Source organism: Bombus affinis, chromosome 5 (assembly GCF_024516045.1).
Source record: "Bombus affinis isolate iyBomAffi1 chromosome 5, iyBomAffi1.2, whole genome shotgun sequence".
In the NCBI taxonomy this organism is placed as follows: domain Eukaryota; kingdom Metazoa; phylum Arthropoda; class Insecta; order Hymenoptera; family Apidae; genus Bombus; species Bombus affinis.
The window spans coordinates 5,505,686-5,528,926 of record NC_066348.1 but is presented as its reverse complement, the minus strand read 5'-3'; the positions used below and the strand labels follow the sequence as shown (position 1 = coordinate 5,528,926).

Below are 23,241 nucleotides of genomic sequence, written 5' to 3'. Positions count from 1 at the left end.
AGATGGATGTAAAAAAAATTTCCTTTTTTATATGTATATCAATTATTAATATGTATATATCTATATATGTATTATACAATTAACCATGTACGAATCACACAATATAATATATTTTTTATTTTGTACAAATGCACTTTTTGTAAAAATATTTGAGAAATATATTAATAACTTCTGCACTATTTTTCAATACAAGTATTCTTGTTTCATTGAGAAATGAATTATATTAACTTAAACTCATTAAATTCTAATTCTTGTCTTAAAATGCCAGTTAATATAAATTCTGTCGACTGAACGGTAACAGTTTTAGGTGCTTTTGCCAGAAATTTCTTTGCATCTGCTAAGTCCTCTTTGGGAGAGATAATCACTGATTGTTGAGGCCATAACTTCGGTGGTGGTCGAAGCAAGGCTTTACCGCCGCATGAAATGATTATATCTGTAAAAAAACACATTTTTTAAAGTATAAAGAACCAAGATATATATGTTAAATACAATACACGTCTATAAATTATTAGTTTTAAAACATACTTTTTAATTCTAGTGGTGGCGGCGCAGTGTTCGGTGTTAAGACAAGTGTGTATCCCTTTAAAAGTTTATGTTCTTTTGCTTTTTCTAAGCTCTTTCCTAATTTAAAGCGGAATTTAGCTTCAGCAGCAAGGTCCTTCAATATGTAATTTTCTAATTCTATGAAATGACCAACTTTTTCACTGTTAATCAACCAATCGACTGAAACTATTGGTACAGGTAGTGCTAAAGCACATAAAAATTTAACAGTTCTTCGAACTTTGTCTGTAACCAGTACAGTGCACTTTGTCGGATCCTCGACTTGAGAGGCACCTATAAAGAAAAGGGACATTAATTATGACTATGATTAGTTTTAATAGTAATTCTTCTGCAAACAAATCGGATACATACCCAACTTTGTTAACAATTTACTGTAATCGTTACTTGAAATACCCGTAAATAAGATTTTATGCTTTATTTTGAATGGTGATTGTGTTGCAAATGAAGAAGACATGCTTCTACGTGTTCTATTGGGAGTTGAAAGTACTGATGTAGTTTCGATACTGGAATTAGTTTCTGAAGTAGGCGTCTCTTCTATGAAATCTTCTTTCTGTCGCTTGTTTTTAGTCTTTTCTGTCGTCTGTTTTTGCTGTTTCTTTCTGAAATTATTCCTTTTATTCGCACTGTTATTCGAAGTAGTTTGATTTGCGAGCATTTCTGCGCTTTCTTCTAGGGAAGAATCCGCGATTGATTGCTGACTTCGAGTTGATCTAATCGATAGTTTGCTATTTCTTTTTGTTTCTTTAGTAGATTCATTTACCGTAGTACTAATTATACTTGAAATATTTTTGGAAACCTTCGCTCGTTTGCTCCTTAATGTAGGCACTTCAAAATATGCGTTATCAGATTCGGATAAAATGGAAGAGGTACTGCTAATTTCCGTGTTATCTACATCCGTATTAATATCTGTATTTCCACGTTTCCTAGTATTTTTCGTTTTGGTACTTGTATTTCTATCCGTATCTTCCTTTCTTTCTGTATCTGAGCCATTTCTATTTCTATTTTGTTTTTTGAGCGCACTGTTCATGATCATTTCTATCTCTTGGGATTCTTCACCAATTTGAGAACTAATGTCGTCCGCTACAAGCTCAGTCTTTCTTGTTGTCTTTCGACTCGGATTTTTTCGTGTTCCTACATTTTTGGTAGTTCTGTAATTTTCGTTACTCGATATACTTGAAACAATACTGTCAGATGTTTGAATGTCACAAATGACATTTGTACGTCGATTTTGTCTGATTTTACAATTGTTATCGCTTTCATCCACCAGTTCAGTTGGAGTACTTGATATCGACCCTGTTGGAGTAGACAGAGAAATTCTTTGGACTTTTACTATTGCTTGTTTATCTAAACTTGCTTCATTTGACATTCTTCTATTGTTAGAACCATTTATACTGTTTGATGAATTCTTTTTATCAACATTTGCGGAATTGTCTTTATCATCTATTGTAATCTTCTTTCTACTACTATTACTAATAGGCTTATCTTCATTAACATCATTCTTGCGCTTTTTCGAAGTATTACTATCAATTGCATCTGTTATGCTGAGTGATCTTTTTCTAAAGTATGACGTGTTTGATACATTTTTTCTCGGAAGTTCAGCGGGTGCTATTTCAACCAGTACTTCCTTTTCCACCTGAAAAACAGACGAACGATCAGTATTCTCTTTGCTAGAATTACGAGTTCTTCTGTTATTCGAAATAGGAGGACTTTGTTTCGCTTTTTCTTGCGAGTGAATAGAGGTTACCGATTTTAATTCTACCAAGGAATCGCTTTCATTAGATTTACATAAATTCTTTGTCTTTTTTATCAATCTTTTGGATTTTCTGCTTGTCCCTTTTTCATCATGTTTGCAAACAGGTATCTTATTAATATCGAAATTGTTTGTATATGAATTTGAAGAACTTTCCGAAATAGTACTAGAATTTGGCTCGCTAATAGTATGATAAGACATAGTGTTTTCCACGTTTCTACAACTAGACGTTCTTCGCGACGATTTTCGTAAAGCTTCTTTCTTTCTTGGGGCAATTTTTACAGATGTTTGTCTTCCCCAGTTATGATTGATATTTATTCTATATTCAGAAGATGTTGATATTGGACTTCCTGGATTCGATAAAGTACCTGAAATGTTAACTTCAGGTAAACCAGCTAATATATCTTCATCGTCGCTTTGTAGTGCTTTAGAGGTTTGTTGAAATTGCTCACAATCGATTGATGTACTCGATGCTTGATCATCTATATTCTTTGAATTCGATTTACTCTTACCGTTTTTAGATATATCAGTTTCTTCTTGAATCATTTTAGCTATGTTTGATGTTTTTGATTTCTTTTCTCTTAATGATATTGATGTTGATGGATCTTTAATTGTAGACTTAAGTGTTGATGAATCTGTAGATACAGATTTTGAAGTTAGTGGGTTTTTAGATATGGATTTAGGTGTTGATGAATTAGTAGGTATAGCGTTCGATATTGATAATTTCATCGTTTTCTTATCTGTTGATAAGTTACTGTCCATGTTAGACTTATGATTTTGTGTGGGAGATATATTCTCACAATCTGACGATTCTAGCACATGTTCAAGAACCTGTGTTGATATTTCTAATTGTTCTTCTATACGTTCTTCCTTTATATCTGCAAACATTGCTTTCAAATTTCTTTCTACACTATCATCTAAGTTCGCTCTAGCCAATGCTTCAAAGTTTGACTCGTTTTTTTTCTTATTAGAAATTGATGATACAGACTTTTGCTTTCCGATTTCATTAATTGGTTGAGTACATGCCATTTCATAATCGATGTCTTCAATACTACATCTATCTGTAACATTTAATACCGAAGGAGGTTCGTTATTGCTCACGTCTAATGGTTTCTTTTTAGTGTTAATTATCTGGTTAGGTGTATTGTCGTCTATTTCAGTAATATCTTCTTTATCAGATTTTTTATTGTTTCCTGTTGAAATAGTACAACTAGTCTCTCTTAAGGAAGATTTATTTGTTGAAAGAATTTGAGTTGGTGTATCATCGAGTTCCTTTGTTCGTATTTCATCATTTATTTCCATATTATTTTTCATTTCTTTCTTGTTAATTGCTTGCGTTGGGTTATTAGAATCTACTTCACTTTCATACTTATTATCTTTTGGTTTTTCATTAGATTTAGGCGATGAATTTTCATCCTTCCGTTTTACTGGTTGAGTAAGCATATCAAATAGATCATCAGACTCTTTACTTGAATTAGCACTGTTCTTTATTTCTCTACTCCTATTAAGCTGCGAAAATTCTACAGCCTGTTTCATTTTCACAGCTATTTCTGTAAAACGACCTTCTTCATCCGTAATTGAATCTTCGCTATCAGAAACTCGATTGTTTGAAGACTTTTTATTTTCTTGACTATCTTTGTACGAATACCTCTGAAACACAACCTCATTGTCAGAGTCATCACTTACTAAGGAAGCCTGAAACGTGTATTTACGTTCACTTAGGCTTCTAAAGGCATCTTCATCACTTTTATTGACCTGTGTCACAGCTTCAAATATGTTCTTATTATCAGTGCTTTCATTGTTTACATCGCTATTGTTGTTTACACATGAAGTTTTTATTAAAGTCGGTGATTTTGATTTTACTTCATCAGACAGATCGTCATCCTCAATGAAATCTTCTAATTCTTTTGGACCAAGCAAATTTCGACTCATCTCAAGTTCCGAAGTTTCATCTTCGCTTGTTTCAATTTCCTCTAGACGGTTTTGCAAACTTTTCTCAATACCTGGCAATTTTTTATTTTGACTTTCATCTTTATCAGTGTTATTAGGATTGGATGTGCTTTCCTTACCCTTATCTTCTTGTACCACTGTATCATTAACATTACTTCTCACCTCATTCGTTAAATTTCCTTCCTTTTCAATTCCTGTTGCTTCAAGTTTCTCACTATCTCGATTATCTCGAGTTTTTAAATTATGAGTATTAATCTTCTTGGATATTTTCATATCCTGAATATTTATATCGTGCTGCGTTTCTATATCATGAATATCAGTAACTTCTTCTGATGCTTCTGCTTGCGTTTGTATATCGTGCATGTCAACCTTTTGTTCCTGTACAGATTTTGTAAGGTTTTTGATGCTGCGCGAAATGCAAATTTTTTGAGTGTCAATATCGTCAATATCAACGTCCGTTTCATCATGGAAATTAAACGAGGAATTTTGCGTTTCCATATCGTATATACTAATTCTTGATCCACCTACGTTTTGTTTTTCTTCTACGTCGAAGTTTTGCGAGTTATCTTGGGCGTCGATAGAGGTATTTTGAATGTTATTTTTCTGTGTGCTGTTAGTGGCGGTCTTCGGAGGCAACGTCGGATATCGAAATACAGACCTTTCCTCTTTACCTTGAGTGGCAGGAATTACGGAGACATTTCCCACCGTGGATGAATTATCCTACATAAAGAATACATATTTGTTAATATATGTATATTTATATTTGAGATAATATATAGTAAATCTTGCAGTTTTTTCCACAAGGCAACGTTAGCATATCTGATGAGTGAAAATAAAGATGGACTCATGTACATATACTTCATTAAGAAGTTATAACAAAAATACAAAATAATAGTAAAGTTTTTCACTTGATGTAATGGCCAAATGAGAACAAATTTTAACGATGAATGCTGAAAAGGACCCGTTCTTTGATTCTTAAGTTCATCAGACATCGTGTTACCACAAATTCAGTCGCGAGGAAATAAGTATATTAAGTATATTAAGTAATAAGTTTATTATATACATTAGAAATGTATCCATTGAAATTGAGGCATTTAGAAGCAAATGAATCCAAGTGATATTTTTGAAATTTTCGAATCAAGAACAGATCGTTAAATCGTTAAATATTCGTTTTAATTTTGCAAATAATTTAAGTAATCCACTGTTGTATAAAAGCTTCATTTAAAGTCTAGAAAAATTGACTACTAAGTAAATAATATTGAAATAAGTTCGTTCTGTTATAACATTATTTTTCGTATATCCAACAATTCATAAACTAAAAGATAAAATTCGTTAGAAACTTGCATATATGCTCCTTACTATACATGTGATAAGCATTAAATATATGTAACTTAATTTGTTTTTTAAATTTTAATAACTTGATACCATATATTTACTATATTCACATTATATGAGATTTCTTTAGAACATTCGAATTTTAAACGTAATTTCCTCGATATCAGAAAAATTTCACTTGCATCCCTTTGGTTTTAGTTGCCTTGATCAAGAGGAAATTCATTTAAAATTAAATTCTTCATAGAAGTCAATCCGATATTTATAAACCGGACAACATTTTAAATTGGAACTAATGGAAATATCGTCAATCTATCTTTATCCTTTAACAATAAAAAAAAAACCATTTGCTATAAAGTTTTAATTATTTGTATGTTTATATGACATGTTTTTCTCATTTCTATTCACAGAATATACTGATATCGTTCCGCATAAATATCTGTGATACTCTCCATAATATATTTGCATTTGATAATATAATTTATAATATATTTATATAATGATTCATATAATCATGAAATCAATGATAATTACAAATGACGAGTCAGGTGTTCCTGGAATGATCATTTGCTGTGTCTTTTGAAGATTTGCCGCTGGGGTTTCTGGTACTAAAGAATCTTCCATCGAATGACAGGTTTTGAAAATTGCCCGGACCGTGCCAAACTCCAGCACGTCTTCATTTTTCAACTCGTAGCATCGATTTGGCCTGAGAATTGTCTATAGAGAAAAAAGAAAGAAAGAGAAGAAACATTAAATTATGCTGAAATTTTGTTATGTCACTTAATAATAATATCAGTAAATAATATCTACAAAGCAGATAAAGCAAATATACAGTATCTTTGAACAGAAATATTGAATATTCACTTTATTCAATTGAATATGTAATTAAACATATTGATTTGTTAGTTTCAGTAATTTCAGATGTTAAACAAGAATGAATAACTTTCCTGCAATCCGAATTAAATTGAATAAGGAACTAAGTAGCTGTTAAATAATTGCTAATAACAACCACCATCTTAATCTAATCTAATCTAAATTAAGATCTAATCTAATGTATCTGTTGTTAGGAATCAATTAAATGTAATATATAGATAAAATTTACATTACGTTATTTAATTTTGTTTTATTAGATGAATTCAGGTCACAAATCCACGATTCAGTTCCTTGACAATTAGCTTCAATTTCCGCATGTTTCTTTGATACCGTCTGTAAATTAAATTAATTTCCTTGTCTATAGTCGTTATTTAATACTTTAATATTGATGATAATCTTTATTTTTAGTATATTATTTGTTAGTTCGAAATGTTACGCCTATTATTAAGAGAAAGATTGATAACTTAATTTGAAAACTTTCTTTACAATAAAATTAATTGACCTGGTTTAGCTACAAAAATCCATTGTGTAAAATAATTAGAATTAGATAATTAGAAAATAAAGAACATACATAATTATAAAATTTGTTTCAACCGTTCGCGGAGAGACGCGATCACGAGATAACGCATCAACGGGAGTCGTAAATTCTCGTTACGATTAAACGCCACGAACTGATTGATCCCCTATTTCTATTACGAGAATAGAGGTGGTTAGGTTTGAGTGTATACGAACAAATACACTGGGTTGGTTGACAAAAGTTTAATAAAAATAACGAAACAACAAGTTCAGTCAAAGATCAACAATTAAAAACGAAAAAGATAACAGTCAAGGTTTGTTTAGCGGTTTGCTTATAACGAGACCTATCGCACTTCGCAGCTTGAGATAGACGTTATATGTTAGATTCAATTCAATGTGTAACGTTCGACGCGTCACAAGGAACTGATCGACTTTAGATGATTTCTTTGTCTCATTTTTAAGACGACTCCCACTATACTTAGGTCACGCCACCGTTCGCGCCTATGATCACGTATGTCCGTTCTTGCGTGGAAAACGTAACGGACAAAATTCGAAGTTTCAAGAGCTCGCTGCTTGGCGACAACTATGCGCTCGTCGATACATTGTATATGATCCGGCGGTCAGATAAGACGATCTGACTGCGACATTATAGGGCCGCGAGCGACGGTTAGAAAATACAGCCTGTGGTAAACCTCGTGGCGTAACATCCTCCCCCCGTTGAGAGGGTACCGATCAAATGATATGGTGTGGAGTCAGGTGCGTCGCTGGCGGATCTTCTTCGCTCCGTGTGGGTGGTCGGACTCGTCTGGATCTGGGTGAATGGGTAAGGAGACCAGTCTTTTGACGCCATGATCCAGGGTAGTTGTTGCCGTCTGCACGGTAGCGGTCCGTATGATTCCGTCGACTCCTGGATGGACCTTGATCACGCGGCCCAGAGGCCATTGCATGGATGGTACGTTATCCTCCCTGAGGATTACTACGGTGCCTTCTCGGACGTCGTGTTTGCCCTTATCCCATTTGTTGCGACGGGTCAGCTCGTTGAGGTATTCTCGATACCATCTGCTCCAGAAATGCTGTTTGATCTGGTGGATGCGCTGCCAACTTGATAACCGGCCTGCTGGAACTGTCCTGAAATGACGCTCCCGTAAACTTGTTAGTGTGTCACCGATTAGAAAATGACCGGGAGTGAGGACAGGGGGATCTTTCGGATCGGATGATATGGGAGTCAGTGGGCGTGAATTAAGGATTGCTTCAATTTCAGCCACAAGAGTATGAAGGTGCTCAAAGGTCAAGAGCTCCGTGCCGACGACGCGGATGAGATGGCGTTTAAAAGATTTCACCGCGGCTTCCCATAAACCGCCAAAGTGTGGTGAGTTTGGAGGATTGAAACGCCATTGTATCTGTCGGTCGGCGAGAAAGTTCTGTACTCTTTCCTTGTGGTCGTCAGACTGCAATAGGGTCCGGAGTTCTTGCAGCTCCCGGTTGGCCCCGACGAAATTGGTGCCATTGTCGGTAAGGATGGTTGCGCAGTGTCTTCGTCGCGAAATGAATCGGCGTAGAGCGGCTAAGAAAGCGTCGGTCGTTAGATCGCTGATTAGCTCTATGTGGACAGCCTTTGTTGCTAGACAGACGAATATGGTAGCATATATTTTGATTTTACGTCGGTTGCGATCCCTCCTCTCCTTGATGTAGAAGGGGCCGCAGTAGTCGATTCCGACGTTCGTGAACGGACGCGATTCGGTAATACGCGCCTCTGGCAAATCACCCATCAAGTATTCCACGGGTGGCGGGTTGGCTCTGCAGCAGCGGACGCACCTTTTGATGGTGCGCCACACTTGGCTACGACCGTCGATCGGCCAATAGCGCAGTCTCACCGCGTACAGGGTAGCTTGTGTCCCTGTGTGGTGGTTCTTCCGGTGTTCCTAGTTTATAATGAGCTCTGTAACAGGTGCTTTCGGTAAAATAATTGGATGTTTTTGAGTAAAGGGTATAGTTGAGTTGGTTAGTCGTCCTCCGACTCGTAATATCCCTTCTTCGTCGAGGAAGGGATTTAATGGCTGTAGTTTTCCTCCAACGTCCCTGCTTCGATCTTTCTGTAGTGTCCTAATTTCCGTCGTGAAATGACTGGATTGTATGATCTTAATTACCTTGTTGTGGGCCCTAGTTAATTCGTCTGTTGTTAGATGGGCAGATGGGTTTTGTTTGTGTCTCCATCGAAGACACCAAGCGACGACTCTGATCAGTCTTGTCCAGGACGAGTATCGGTGGAGGAGGGGATTATCGTTGTTATTCGACGTTAGACAGACCCCGCCTTTTTCTGTTCCGGGATTTTCCCCAACGGTGTAGGGATCCAGACCGGCCAGTTCTCCTGTTGTTGCTTGAGCCATTCGGGTCCGTGTTTCCAGATGGTCGGACGCAGGAATTCCTTGGGAGTCTGCCCTCGGGAGATTAAATCCGCTGGATTGTCGTCAGTGGGCACATGTCGCCAATCGGCGATGTTAGTTTTCGTTTGGATCTCTGCCACGCGGTTCATACGAAGGTTTTTAACGTATGTGGCGAGGACTTGATCCAATGGAGCACTATAGTAGAGTCTGTCCAATATACGATCCGAGAAACGTCTATAGTGACTGAATTCTTTACCACGGACATTAGCGAGGTGAGGAGCAATGCTCCGCTCAATTCGAGTCGTGGGATTGTCAGAGACTTTAGCGGCGCGACTTTTGATCGCGCGGTGAGTAACTGGGTTTCGATATGTCCATCCGAGCTGATACTGCGCAGATATATACATGCCCCGTATGCCTTTTCACTGGCGTCGCAAAAACCGTGTAATTCTATCTGATTAGCTGCTTTGACTACCGTTTTACGAGGGAACCGAATATTATTAAGCAAGGGTAGTTGGATATGGTATCGGTCCCATTCTGTATGCAACTCGAATGGCAGGGATTCATCCCAATCTAGTTTTAATGCCCAGACGCGTTGAAGTAATATTTTTGCTCTGACAATCACTGGCGCGAGCAATCCTAGTGGATCATAAATTCGGGCTATCACCGAACTCATTGATCGCTTTGTGACACGGGTGATGGTCGCTGTGGGTTCAACTGAGTAGAAGATTGCGTCGTCCTGGGAGTCCCAATAGATACCTAAAGTTTTCAAAGTTTGTGACTCACCCAATTGTAGTCTTCGATGTGTATCTTTCTCGGATAATCCACGCAGTATGTCCTTGTCGTTAGATGCCCATTCACGGATGTTTAAGCCGGCCGATCTGAGAAGGCCCGCGAGCTCGTGTCGTACCGATATTAATTCTTCCTTTGTATCGGCCCCGGTGAGGGCGTCGTCGACATAGAAATCACGCTGTACAACCGATGACGCTCGCGGGAATCGATGTCCTTCGTCTTCTGCTAATTGTTCAGGCATCGGAGTGCTAAGTATGGGGCACCTGATAGTCCGAATGTCACGGTGTTGAGCTGATAAGTTTCGACCTCCCCGTTGGAATTACGCCACAGAATCAGTTAATATTTACGATCTTCTGGGCGTACGAGGATTTGTCGATACATTTTTTCAATGTCATCCGTTAGGACATATTGATGTGATCGGAATCTCAATAGAATTTCAACCAGATCTTCTTGGAGTTTGGGTCCTGTATGCAGAGTATCGTTGAGGGAAACTCCGGTGGTGCTGATTGCTGATCCATCGAACACTACCCGGAGTTTAGTGGTGTTGCTCGATTCTTTTATCACGCCGTGATGCGGCAAATAATAACAATTGTTTGTGGGACGGTTGTGCGTAATCTTCGTCATGTGACCCAAGTCTAAATACTCTTGGATCACCGTGCTATACGCGGCTTCGAATTGCTTATCGGGTTGGAACCAGCGAGAAAGAGAGGCGAGTCTACTCATTGCAACGGACTTTGACGTCCCAAGCCTGGGAAGCTTCTCGTTGAAGGGCAGGGCGACGATATATCGCCCTTCCTTGTTGCGTTGGACATGGTTACAGAAATGCTCTTCACACTGCAATTCCGATTCCGACAAATGTGTGGTGGATGGTCCCTCATCGATCTCCCAAAATCGTGCGAGATCCGTTTGTAGATCTGCTGTGGTAGTGTGAAACGAATGTGTACCCGATTGAGCGGATGGGCTCCCCCCGATAACCCAACCGTATCGAGTTTTTTGCAAACATAACGCAGTATCGATGGATTGTGGTATTTTAATCTGTTCGATACATAATGATGCTAAAGTTGGTCCGGAACTTAATAATATTTCGATCGGGCTTGGTATGTGGAATGTTGGGTCGGCTAATCTTAGATTTTTGGGTATCTGGAGGGCGGACCGATCGATTGGGTGGTCTGGGACTACCGACGATATTGTTGGGATGACTAAGAACGTTGCTGTGCGTTCATATTTGCCGTCCGTAGAAACAATGGTGGCCGTTAGCTGGCTTCTCGCGATTGTGGTCAAGTCGTCGAGGGCTCCGATTGGGGAGGGAGTTTGCGAGGGAGTTTGCGAATTTCTCAGTCATGAAATTCATACTAGAGCCAGTGTCTAGCAAAGCTCTGGCTCGGATTGGTGATGCCCTTTTGTCTAGCACATCGATCTGTGCTGTGACCAGCAGATCATGATGCAGTGTAACGTCTGGAGATATATGTGTCACTACGGTCCCTCCTTTTGCGGTCCGTTTGTTTAGTCATTTTTGCTCTGGTTGGGATTTGGACGAGGAATTTTGGACGGTACCCTTGGTCCGTGATACGCGTGACTCGTCTGATGCATGAACTTTCGTATCTCTTGGAGCCGAAGGTGTATGTTTCTGTGACGATTTGGAAGTTCGTCTCGAATTGTGTACCGAACGCGACTTCGATGATCCAGATGGCGTTTGTCCATAAGAGGATCGTTTGTGCGATGAGCGACTTCCCGACGACCGACCGCTCGATGAACGACTGCCCGACGACCGCCCGCTCGATGAATAACTGCTCGACGACCGAATGCTTGACGACCGACCGCTCGACGACCGAGAATTTTCCTGTGTTTGTTCTCGGTGTAGGTATGTATGATGTCGTTGCTCGCAGATATGACACGAACGCGCGGTGCACTGTGTTATCGAATGTCCGCTGCCTAGACAGTTTGTACACAGCGATGCCATCTTTACGAGTTGAAGGCGTTCTATGGCTGATTTGGCTTTGAAAACCTTACAATGTCTGAGTTCGTGGGGTCCGTCGCAGGTCGAACAGACCGGCGTCCTGCTGGTTGTGGCATAGGTTCGTCCGTGCGGTAGGTGTTGTCGGTGACGATGATGTTTGGGGGTTGACCCTTTTGTTTCTTTTGCTTTGGAGAGAAGCTGATTCCCGTTGGCTCGTGTTTTTAAGAATTCCATCAGCCGATGATAAGAAGGTACTTCCTGATTTAGCAACGTACGTTGCCATTTACGCAGACTGGACGAAGGTAATTTCGACGCGAGCAACTCGATAAGTACTACATCCGATGTTACAGGCTGTCCTAATTTTTCGAGCGCTTTGAGATTTACGGTGATGGTTTCCAGGAAATCCTCAATGGCTTCTGGAGTTTCCCTTTTGATTTCGGGATAACTGCGCATCAATTCCCAATGACGCATACAGATCCTGAGGGGGCAATTAAATTTCTCCTTCAATGTGTTGAGCGCTATGGGGTAATTGGCCTCTGTGAGTTCCAATGATTGGATGCTCCGTGCGGCCCGTCCAGTGATAGATGAGCGTAGATATTGAAATTTCTGGACCTGTGTTAAATTTTCATTGCGATCCACAGTGGATGAGAACGTGTCATAGAAATAGGTCCAGTTCTCAAGGGCATCGTCGAACTGAGGCACGCGGACCTCTGGTAAGGTCCTTTGATTGGTGTCGGCTCTGGTTTCACGCATGAATCGCGTGTTTTCGATGGCGGGGAGGGGGGTTGTTGCGGGTAGTTTAGCAAAGAGATCTATAAACCGTATGTCAATCTCCAGCTTATCTTGCAATAAAGAGGCGGCACGGGCAACTTCCCCTTCATCTAACACTTCTAACTCGTCTTGAACCGCGCTTAACTTTTTCCAACCCTCGTCGAACGATCGACGGCAAGCTTCTAAGTAGCTTTTGTTTACTTGCCCAGACTCTTCATATTCATCGAGTTGACGCTTCGTGATTGCAAATCGGCTGGCTAGTGCGCTTCGTCTCCGCCGCATTGTGCTGATCGAGTCAGCTTGAGCCATATTTGATTTTAATAGTAGGAACGATCTTACCTTAATCAAATGGGCGTTGATCTGAGAATCGGTTGCTGTTCGCTATAGTGCGGCGTGGGCTCGTGTAGAATGCTGAACGAAGGAGGTGTTCCTCTTCGGTGGTGGTTTCTTTGGTCAGTTGACTAAGGTGTTGGAATGTGGATTTCACGTGACACTGTATAATCACTGGTCAGTGCACCTTTTTAATTGCACGTTATCTGGCTCGAAGGACCAAATGTTTCAACCGTTCGCGGAGAGACGCGATCGCGAGATAACGCGTCAACGAGAGTCGTAAATTCTCGTTACGATTAAACGCCACGAACTGATTGATCCCCTATTTCTATTACGAGAATAGAGGTGGTTAGGTTTGAGTGTATACGATCAACTACACTGGGTTGGTTGACAAAAGTTTAATAAAAATAACGAAACAACAAGTTCAGTCAAAGATCAACAATTAAAAACGAAAAAGATAACAGTCAAGGTTTGTTTAGCGGTTTGCTTATAACGAGACCTATCGCACTTCGCAGCTTGAGATAGACGTTATATGTTAGATTCGATTCAATGTGTAACGTTCGACGCGTCACAAGGAACTGATCGACTTTAGATGATTTCTTTGTCTCATTTTTAAGACGACCCCCACTATACTTAGGTCACGCCACCGTTCGCGCCTATGATCACGTATGTCCGTTCTTGCGTGGAAAACGTAACGGACAAAATTCGAAGTTTCGAGAGCTCGCAGCTTGGCGACAACTATGTGCTCGTCGATACATTGTATATGATCCGGCGGTCAGATAAGACGATCTGACTGCGACATTGTAGGGCCGCGAGCGACGGTTAGAAAATACAGCCTGTGGTAAGCCTCGTGGCGTAACAAAATTGTTAAACTACATATCTATATCTATTTTTCTAATTATGTCATCGTTATCAGGTATCGTATTATGTAGAAATGTCATATCTTAATGTACACTCTGTGAATACCGGATAATATAATTTATGCAAAAACTATATTATCTCAAAAAATATGATTAGTTTGGATGTAGAAAATACAAACAGAACAGATTCACTCCGTTTTATTATACAACCTTAAGTAAGGATATTCTAGAAACTTTATACGAGAAAAAGAATTGTTTTAATGCATCAATATATGTTTGTATCGAATTTTTGAGTAATTTCTTTGTTTGATTAAGTTTGAAATAATGATAAGACAAACGTAAATAAATATGTATTTGTATTAATAGGTAGCCTTATTTAAATAAAATGTCATATTTCGATATTTTTATTAGTATCAATTTTTAATATTTCTAATAGTACCTTATCTTTAGCCCTCAAAAATATACTTTTATCAAATCTATGTAAATTAAAATCATCTATAATCAAATAATTTCCTATACATTTTAATCAGGGAGAACTCATTAAATAACTATACCTATTTTCCGGTTAGAAACAAAGTCGGGTACTTGTGCACTCCTCGTCAAAAAGATACCCAGGTGTGTTATCTTTAATTTCTCAATGACGCATGTGAAGTTTTTTTGTCTGTAACGTATACTATCAAATCATTATGAGCTCAGGATATGCGGCTTACTAGAATTACGTCACAATGTCGTAGATGTTTGTATACAACAAAGAAAAACTGTTCCATACTAAGGTCTAAATGATAACAAATTCTGTTAATATGTTTAGAAATTGCTCATTAGTTCATGATCTATAAACGAGCAAAGATTACAGTACAATATTATATAAATTTGTAAGTATGGGACGCGGCAAAAAATTAAACGAGTCTGAAAAAAGCAAATTCTTGAACCAAAACAGCAACAGTTATCAGTAGCAAAAATATCGAAAGTAATAAAAAGAAGTCGTAGAGTAATACACAATTTCTTAAAAAATGTTAAAGATCACGGCAAAAAGAAAAGTACTGGTCGCCCGTCGCCGTCCAATCGTGATAAGCGAGCAATTTTGCGTGTAGTTTCCAACTCGCATTAACGCAACTCGCGTTAACAACGAAGCAAATAATGGAAAAATTTAGTGTCAGTGCAAGTGTTTCAAGTGTTTGTCGAGTTCTACTATCCTGCAAAGATATTAAGAGGCTAAAATTGAAAAAGAAACCTTCGTTAACAACGAAACACAAAGCGAAACGTTTACCTTTGCAAAAGAAAGAATGCATTGGAAAAAGAAATGGAGAAGGGTACTATCTTGAGACGAAAAAGATTCAACTTGGATGGTCCTGATGGGTTCCAATATTATTTTCATGACATAAGAAAAGAGACGATGTCAGCAATTCGACGACAAATGGGAGGAGGCAATGTGATGGTTTGGGCCAGCATCGGTTATTTCAGCAAGACAAGTATCAAGTTCGTCGATGGGAGAATGAATAATGTCCGATAGATAAATTTTAATCAAACAAGAAATAAATAATCACGCAGTACGCATTTCTGGATCTGATTATGTCTTTTAACAAGATAATGCATCTGTACATACATCAAGATTGGTCCAATCATATTTTAAAATAATATATCTATTTTGCTGTGGCCTGCACGCTCCCCGGACCTTAATATTATTGAAAATTGCTGGGCAGAACTTGTTCACGGCGTATACGCGAATGGAAAGTAGTATCGACACGTACAAGAATTAAAAAATGCAATTGTACGCGAATGGGATACTTTAAGTCAAAATTCTATCCAGAAACTATATAAATCGATACCAAATCGTATAATAAAAGTAATAGAAAATAAACGGGATGTACCTATTATTAGGTAAGTATATATGTTTGATAAGTAATTATTGTTAGTTACAATTTATGTTGATTATTATTTTCTTATTGTACATGTGTTATCATTTCGTTCTTAAAATGAAACAATTTTTTTTTTCACACTAAACCTCATAAGATTTTTAATTATTTTTAACGAACAGCATATCCTGAGCTTATAATGTTTTGATATTATACGTTACAGACGAAAAACTTTGCACGCGTCATTGAGAAATTAAAGATAACACACCTGGGTTATCTTCTTGACGAGGAGTATAATAAGATATGTAGATAGCAGCGATCAAACGAATTATTATAATCCCTACAATCACGGTTTTACAATCATTATCTTTCTAAGCCTTGCGGTTATCACGAATTATTATCTGAACTACTATAGATTGATAGTAATTTATTTAGATCGAGATTTCCTACGTACGAGCAACTACGTCCAAGCAAGCGAAAGCAGAGAAGGTGCGTAATAAATAAACGAGTGATCGAGTTAGCATCATTCCATCGAAGATGACGAGACTATCGTTCTTTCTACTCCTTCCCGCTCTTGTGACTCTGACATAGAACTTAGAGGATGCGCCTAAGCTAAAGATTCCTTTGAGTGCGATTAAGAGATATAAAGTGTTCGCCGATGGAAGACAGTACGAAGCCTATGAAGGAATTCCTTATACCTTGCCGCCAATCGGTAAATTTCGATTCAAAGTAAAGAATGTGAACCAATTTCTCATTCAGAATTCAGACTCTAAATAGGAAAAATTACGTAACATTAGAAATGCTCATCGATAAAACATAAAAATATGTTACATAAGAAATATTATAAATTATTGTATGTTATATAATTTGGAGTTATATTCATTAAATAATAGGAATTAATTTTCGTTTTCTTTAGCCTTTCCAAAGGCATCATGAATGGGCGAGCTTCCGGCGACAAAATTTGGATTCCCTTGTATGCAATATTCTTAATTGCCTCAAGATCCGAATGATAGAGCCGAGAGTGCCGAAGATTGTCTTATTTGAATATTTATGCGCTGGTAGATAGGAGAACATCTGAATCGTTATCAGATACTTTCTGGATCCATGGCGGTGGTTTTCAATTGGGTAACGAATGTTTATGGTGTCAAATACCTCATGGATCGTGACGTTGTATTTGTTACATTCAATTATCGTTTAGAAATGTTAGGTAGTTGTATATTTTTAACAGCGACAGTAGCTGTAGTTTCTTAAGGTATCCTCAGCACTGAAGATGGCATAATTCTTGGTAATATGAGACTGAAGGATCAAAGTATGGCACTACGATGGGTTTCAGAAAATATCGAATGGTACGGTGGTCCAAAGAGGGTGACTTTGGTCGGTTTGAATGCTGGTAGTGCTAATGTTCATTATCATTATTTATCTCCTATGAGTGCTGGTCTTTTCCAAGTTATTTACAAAAAATATCATCTCTTTTCAAGAACATTCTAATATTTCTTAACACATTTTTAATCATTTACTTTGATTATATTTCACTATAAAGAATTTTTATCATATCTTTTGATTTCTTGGAATACAGGTGGTACCTCGATCAGTAGTATGGCTTTCGACTGCTGAATTTAAAAAGAGAATTTTTTAGATAAATCCAAGCAATTGGATTTTCTTATGAGTGCTCCACAGATAACATTAGAGAGATGGTGTGTTGTCTTAGATACCATCCATCTAAAGCTGTAGTTCAAGCCCTTGATGACTTCATGATAGGTATTTTTTATTATCATTTCATTTTACTATTAATAGTATATTAATATTATTGATTTGATTGTTGATTCAAAATTAATAATCTGATTATAGCGGTTTTATTATAATCCATTCATACCATTCGGTCCTCTTCCAGAAAAATTCGGTGATGAACCATTTATTGATTGTACTTCTATTGAAATTGTTAGTAGAAATGATGCTCAAGATGTTCCAGAGGTGACTGGAGTTACCAGTGAAGAAAGATTATATCCAGTTGTCGGTAAGAAATATGTAATAATAAAAGTGGAGAAACATTTGTGTGATTGTGACTTATAATCACAAATTCTACAGAATTTATCGCTATCCAGAAGCTTTAAAAATGTCGAATGAAAATTGGGATCTTCTTGCACCTTATTTCTTGGATTGTAATTATACTCTTCCTAGAGAAAAGCATGTTGAAGTTGCCAAATTCATAAGAAATCATTATTTTGGATGAAAGAAAATTGATGACACAACGATAAAATCCTTGATTCAAGTAGCTAATGATAGATTCTTTGTTGTTGATAGTGAAAAGTCTGCCAAATGCAGGCTAAAGTTAATCAATAACCTCTTTGATATTACTATTATATCTACAGAGGCACATACAGTGTCAGTGATACCATGAGTAGAACTACTAACAATTATGGTATATTATTTAGATCTTATTTAGATTATATTATCTAGGCTAGAACTAGCAAAGAAAAAGAAGACAAGTGTACTTATTTGATATTTTATACAGGTGTGACTCATGCACACAACGTATTCTCAGTATCGTTCAGTATCTTCATCCCACAACAATAACAGATGATATTAAAATGCAAAGAGTATTGACCGATTTCTGGGCATCATTTGCAACAAATGAGTAAATATCTTCAATTGCGCAAATTAAAATAATTTAAAAGAATCTTACTTATAGCAATTTATGTTATATCTTATACATGTATATCTTTTAAACTGATCAGGGTGTCAAATATTGGTGGTGTTCAATGGCCAAGATTAAATCCAAATGAAAAGTTATTTCATTATTTGTATATTGCTGGATCAGACAAAATTCAGATGGGTAGGGGTATAAATTTTGATCAAAGAGATTTTTGGAATTCTGTTGACTTTAATGAAAATAAATTATATACTGCGTCTGATATATTAAGAGAAGAATTATAAGAATATTGTCTACAAATTTCTGTTAAATTACATAAATATTAAAATATTAAATTGCATAAATTCAAGATTAATAATGATGAGCATGTTCGTTTAAAAATAAAGAGATTTACATATATATACATATAGAGGATTACTTAAAGGTTACTCACTGGATTATTTAATACTACATTGCAATCTGGATGTCGTCCAATTTGTGTAATTCCTCCTTTGATTTGAAATGTTTTAGAATCAATACATAACACCCCAATCTAAAACATAAAATAATACAGAGTTAATATGAAAAATAAAAGAGAAGTGAAAAAAACAACGTTAGTTTAGAAAAAGGTTAAAAATATAAATATTGTTGGAATAAAATGTTATGAAATATGAGTATTACTAGAATATTAATATTGGATTCGTAAGTATTTGATTCATCTTTACCACTATTTTACTTTGTTGAGAAGAATAAGAAATTTTTTGTGTTGGTGTGGAATCATAATCTTCATAAATTTGCGTTGCTAGGATATCCATTCTGAAGACAACTTATTTGGATGACATAAATTATATGTGGTTTTTAAATATTTCCCTTTTTTTAAGATTATGAAATTTTTGTGGCATAACCTCATTTAAGACGTAGATGCTTAGAGGATTTACTAGTAATTACAATAGACCAATGAATGCTTGATTAAACAAGAAATATGCACGTACAACCACACATGAATGCACAAATCGGTATATTACTTATAATAATATTATAACTAAATATTTGGTACAAATAACACTTAGCAAGAAATATCACACACTACAAATGACGGATGCTACCACAGTGATGGTGCTACAAACATTATCATATGCTTCTTTCCGCCGATTCCCTCCACTGGTAATTTAATTATGTATAACACAAATATAAGGTTGATAACATAGGAATAATGGGAATCGGGATCACGGTTGTATATAAAAGTCTAGAAACTCCCGTAGAGGCGGTAAGTGTGAATTTGTTTGCAATAGGGCGCTTCAATCGAGATATTAGAACTTGCTGAAATGTACACTGAGTCACGTATCGGTAAAGTATCTTTACCGGCGGGAAAAGAATTTAATATCGGTTGTTAGTCACTTGTACATATTTTGCACACGATTTTAGGAGTCAGAAGGAGGGAGGAGGACCTTTTGAGTAATGACTGCAAATATTTATAATAAACACTAAATTTTTGCTGATTCTTTACACTTCTCACTCAATTACTTTCTTCGTCTGCTTAACGGGTTCTGTTTGGCGGTTCCTCTCTTTTCTAAGAAAGCGACGCTTTTGCTGGCGTCCACGTGCCTTAGGCGGGTTTCCATTTGTCACTTCGTTATAATTTATTTTAACTACGATTAACCTGCTGTGCAAGTGACCAGGATTTGCTGTGTGACGCCATCGTGTAAAAACAGCTCGAACCTGGTTGTCTCTGTCTCTTTCTGTTTCTCCTTAAGGCGGTCGTGTACACGACTCACGGATCATTAAATAGCAGGGGGATCTAAGGAAAAAGCAATAAATACCAACTTATACGTACACGATTATTATGTATTATTTTCTATGTAAATAATGTTTAATAAATGTTATATAATATAAACATCTTTTTCTTTATTAAAAATAACAAGCAGGTTTAATGCTCAATCTACCACTTCTTTTGCAAAAGATCGCGCGGGTAGATTTACGTCTGAATATCATGCTTTCCTTCTTTACGACTTGTACGAGATATATAAGTACCTTCGATTCCCATGTAGATCAAAATAGAACTTTTACTTACTTATTAATAATTTAATTATTAATTTGTAAAAATTAAACTAATAATTTACAACATTTCAACATTACTTTATAACATTTAAGCCATTAATTTATAATATTTAAAATATTAATTTAAAATATTAGATCTATTATTTCATAATATTTAAGCCATTAATTTATAACAAATAAACTAAAAATTTATAACAGTTACGTTATTCATTTATAACAATTTATTATTAATCTAAAACAATTACTCCATTAATTTTTAACAATTATATTATTAATCTATGACAATAGGCTTTCGCTAATTGAAAATAATCATACTATTAATTTATAATAGTTATATCGTTTGTTTATAATAGAACGGTTATTTTCATCATAAACTGGCATTCAATATAAATTAACACAGTTCTAAATCAAAAACTAGTATCACAGAACTGTAAATTTAGTTTCAGCCTGTAAAAATTATTATAATCATAAAAATGGTTATTGTAACAAATTGTTGAAGGCGTCAATTTACAATAAAAATTAAAAAATTACTATTACCTTTTTTACTAAAACCTTTTATGACATCAGCAAACCGTTACTGTTTGTTTCACCTTCCGTCACCTTGTCAAATGCAACCCATCATGTATATAAGGAACGTGTGATTCGTGCGCGAGCTGTTTTGTGTGTGAACTCCCGTACCGTGAAGATCGAACAAAAATCGAAGAAAAACCTTCGCGAAGTAAATTATCAATTTATAATATTGAAGGTTACATTAGGTAACATTATTTTATGACATTTAAACTATTAATTTATAACATTTAAGCTATTAATTTACAACATTTAAATTATTACTTATAACATTTAAGTCATTAATTTACAACGTTTAAACTATTAATTTGTAACATTTAAACTATTAATTTATAACATTTAACCCACTAATTTCTTACATTTAAACTATTAATTCATGACATTTAGGCTATTAATTTATAACATTCTAACCATTAATTTACAACATTTAAGCTATTACTTATAAAATTTAAGTTATTAATTTCTAACATTTAAGATATTAATTTATAACATCCAATCCATTAGTGTAAAACTATTGCTCCACTAATTCTTAACAATTATACCAATAATTTATAACCATATCAGTAACAAGAATTTATTTTAACTAAGTTTTGTATGAACAATTCCGTAGTCTTTTTATTCGAACATGGGTAACGTTCGATATACAATTTATATTTATTTTAAAATATATTTCATATTTCATAATAGATCATTTCTTACTTATTTGGAATACTAAGATGGAAGTAAAGACGATTAAATAAATTATTGTTCTATTTCCGATGTATGAAATCATTCTCTTATTTCAAACGAATTTTTGACGAATTATCTTATTGTTTTAAATTGAGTTACATCACAACAATTCACTTACCGAATTCCATTTTTTTTGCTATATTATGTAAATTTACTACAGATAACGTCATAAACTTGCAACTTAGTAACAGTTAGATTCAAATACCTCGAAACAAGGTTTCGCATGCGTTTGTACAATATTCTTTAAATATATTTAGTGACGAACTTTTGAATTCTTGCAGATATTTTCCAATATTTATAATACGCGACTACAGTGTATTAGTAGAATGTATATTTCGTATTCTAATAACGAAAATTCACAGTATATATTCTAATAGCGAACAGTATAATTCTTGCAAACGATTGCATTGCATTCATGGTATTCGTAAGCATTTGTTCCCTATCGAGAAATATCTCACAATTTTCAACTAATATTTTTCATATTTGTTCCAATTTCTTAATAACAATTTTTAAGTGTAAAGAAATAGCAGTATTTTCTAAATAAACGTTCAATAGGAAGGAGAAGAAAATTATCGAAACGACGTTTCGCTTCTTTTCCACCCCCCACCCCCGCCCCTAAACTGCTTCATTTTCAGGGAATATTTGTGACCGCGCGCAATGCGGTTGTAGAATCAGTGTTTGTTACGCAATAGTTTCTTTTCAATATTTTAAAATCACGATAGTTTTGATCAAATTCGATCGAATAATCACACGCGAAAATAATAAAATTTTATCAATCAAATTTGTACGCGATATTAGAGTTCTTGTTCGCCGATCATAATTTAAGCGGTCGCGGTAACGTAGTCTTTTATTTTTCTTTTTTTATATATTTATTTTTTTGAATATTCGTTTCCGGTATTAGAGTCAGTGCCTCCCTCAAGAGGATAAAGCCTCTCCAGGAGCTCAAGAATGTAAGTAGTTTTATATATAATAAAATAAGTGTTAAAGTCCTAATACCGAATTATGAAACAAATGACTAACATATTTAAGGAATCATTAGATTCGTAATTTTTAGACGTTAAACTTTCACATTAGAGTTTTAGTTTTTATGCTTATCAGATTTTATTAGAATTTCAATCTTTATTATTATTAAAGTTACTAAAGTTAATAAACCTTCACTTTTCATTATCTCTAACTTTTTAAATAATCAGCAATCACTCATCGTGTTTTGTTCTGTAACAGATTTTTCGTAACCTTCATTTCCACCACTGGACCTTACACGGTTCCTGCCTGATGTCAGTCTCCCTGATGATATTCGGTGGGGTAACGCAGCATCTATGGTACATCCTTTAT

At 35.9% G+C, this 23,241-nt stretch overlaps 1 protein-coding gene and 1 pseudogene across 6 annotated transcripts; one reads left to right on the top strand and one right to left on the bottom strand.

Annotated features, from left to right (window-relative positions):
- Nucleotides 1-88: 88 nt before the first annotated feature.
- Nucleotides 89-20,248, bottom strand: LOC126916689 (mediator of DNA damage checkpoint protein 1). Of its 6 annotated transcripts, none has more exons than XM_050722726.1 (9): nt 20,080-20,247; nt 19,281-19,371; nt 19,010-19,108; nt 6,701-6,799; nt 6,128-6,310; nt 2,306-4,981; nt 913-2,194; nt 526-834; nt 89-433 (listed from the first exon to the last, which is right to left on the bottom strand). In XM_050722726.1, exons 1-9 carry the CDS (start codon nt 20,175-20,177, stop codon nt 219-221), a joined length of 5,052 nt encoding a protein of 1,683 aa, XP_050578683.1. In that variant the 5' UTR covers nt 20,178-20,247; the 3' UTR covers nt 89-218. The 6 variants fall into 6 exon arrangements, with proteins under 6 accessions (XP_050578683.1, XP_050578684.1, XP_050578680.1 ...); XM_050722727.1 differs by having other exon boundaries at nt 913-2,679; nt 2,824-4,981; XM_050722723.1 differs by having other exon boundaries at nt 913-4,981.
- LOC126916700 (venom carboxylesterase-6-like) lies at nt 16,761-18,800 on the top strand (annotated as a pseudogene).
- Nucleotides 20,249-23,241: the final 2,993 nt, after the last annotated feature.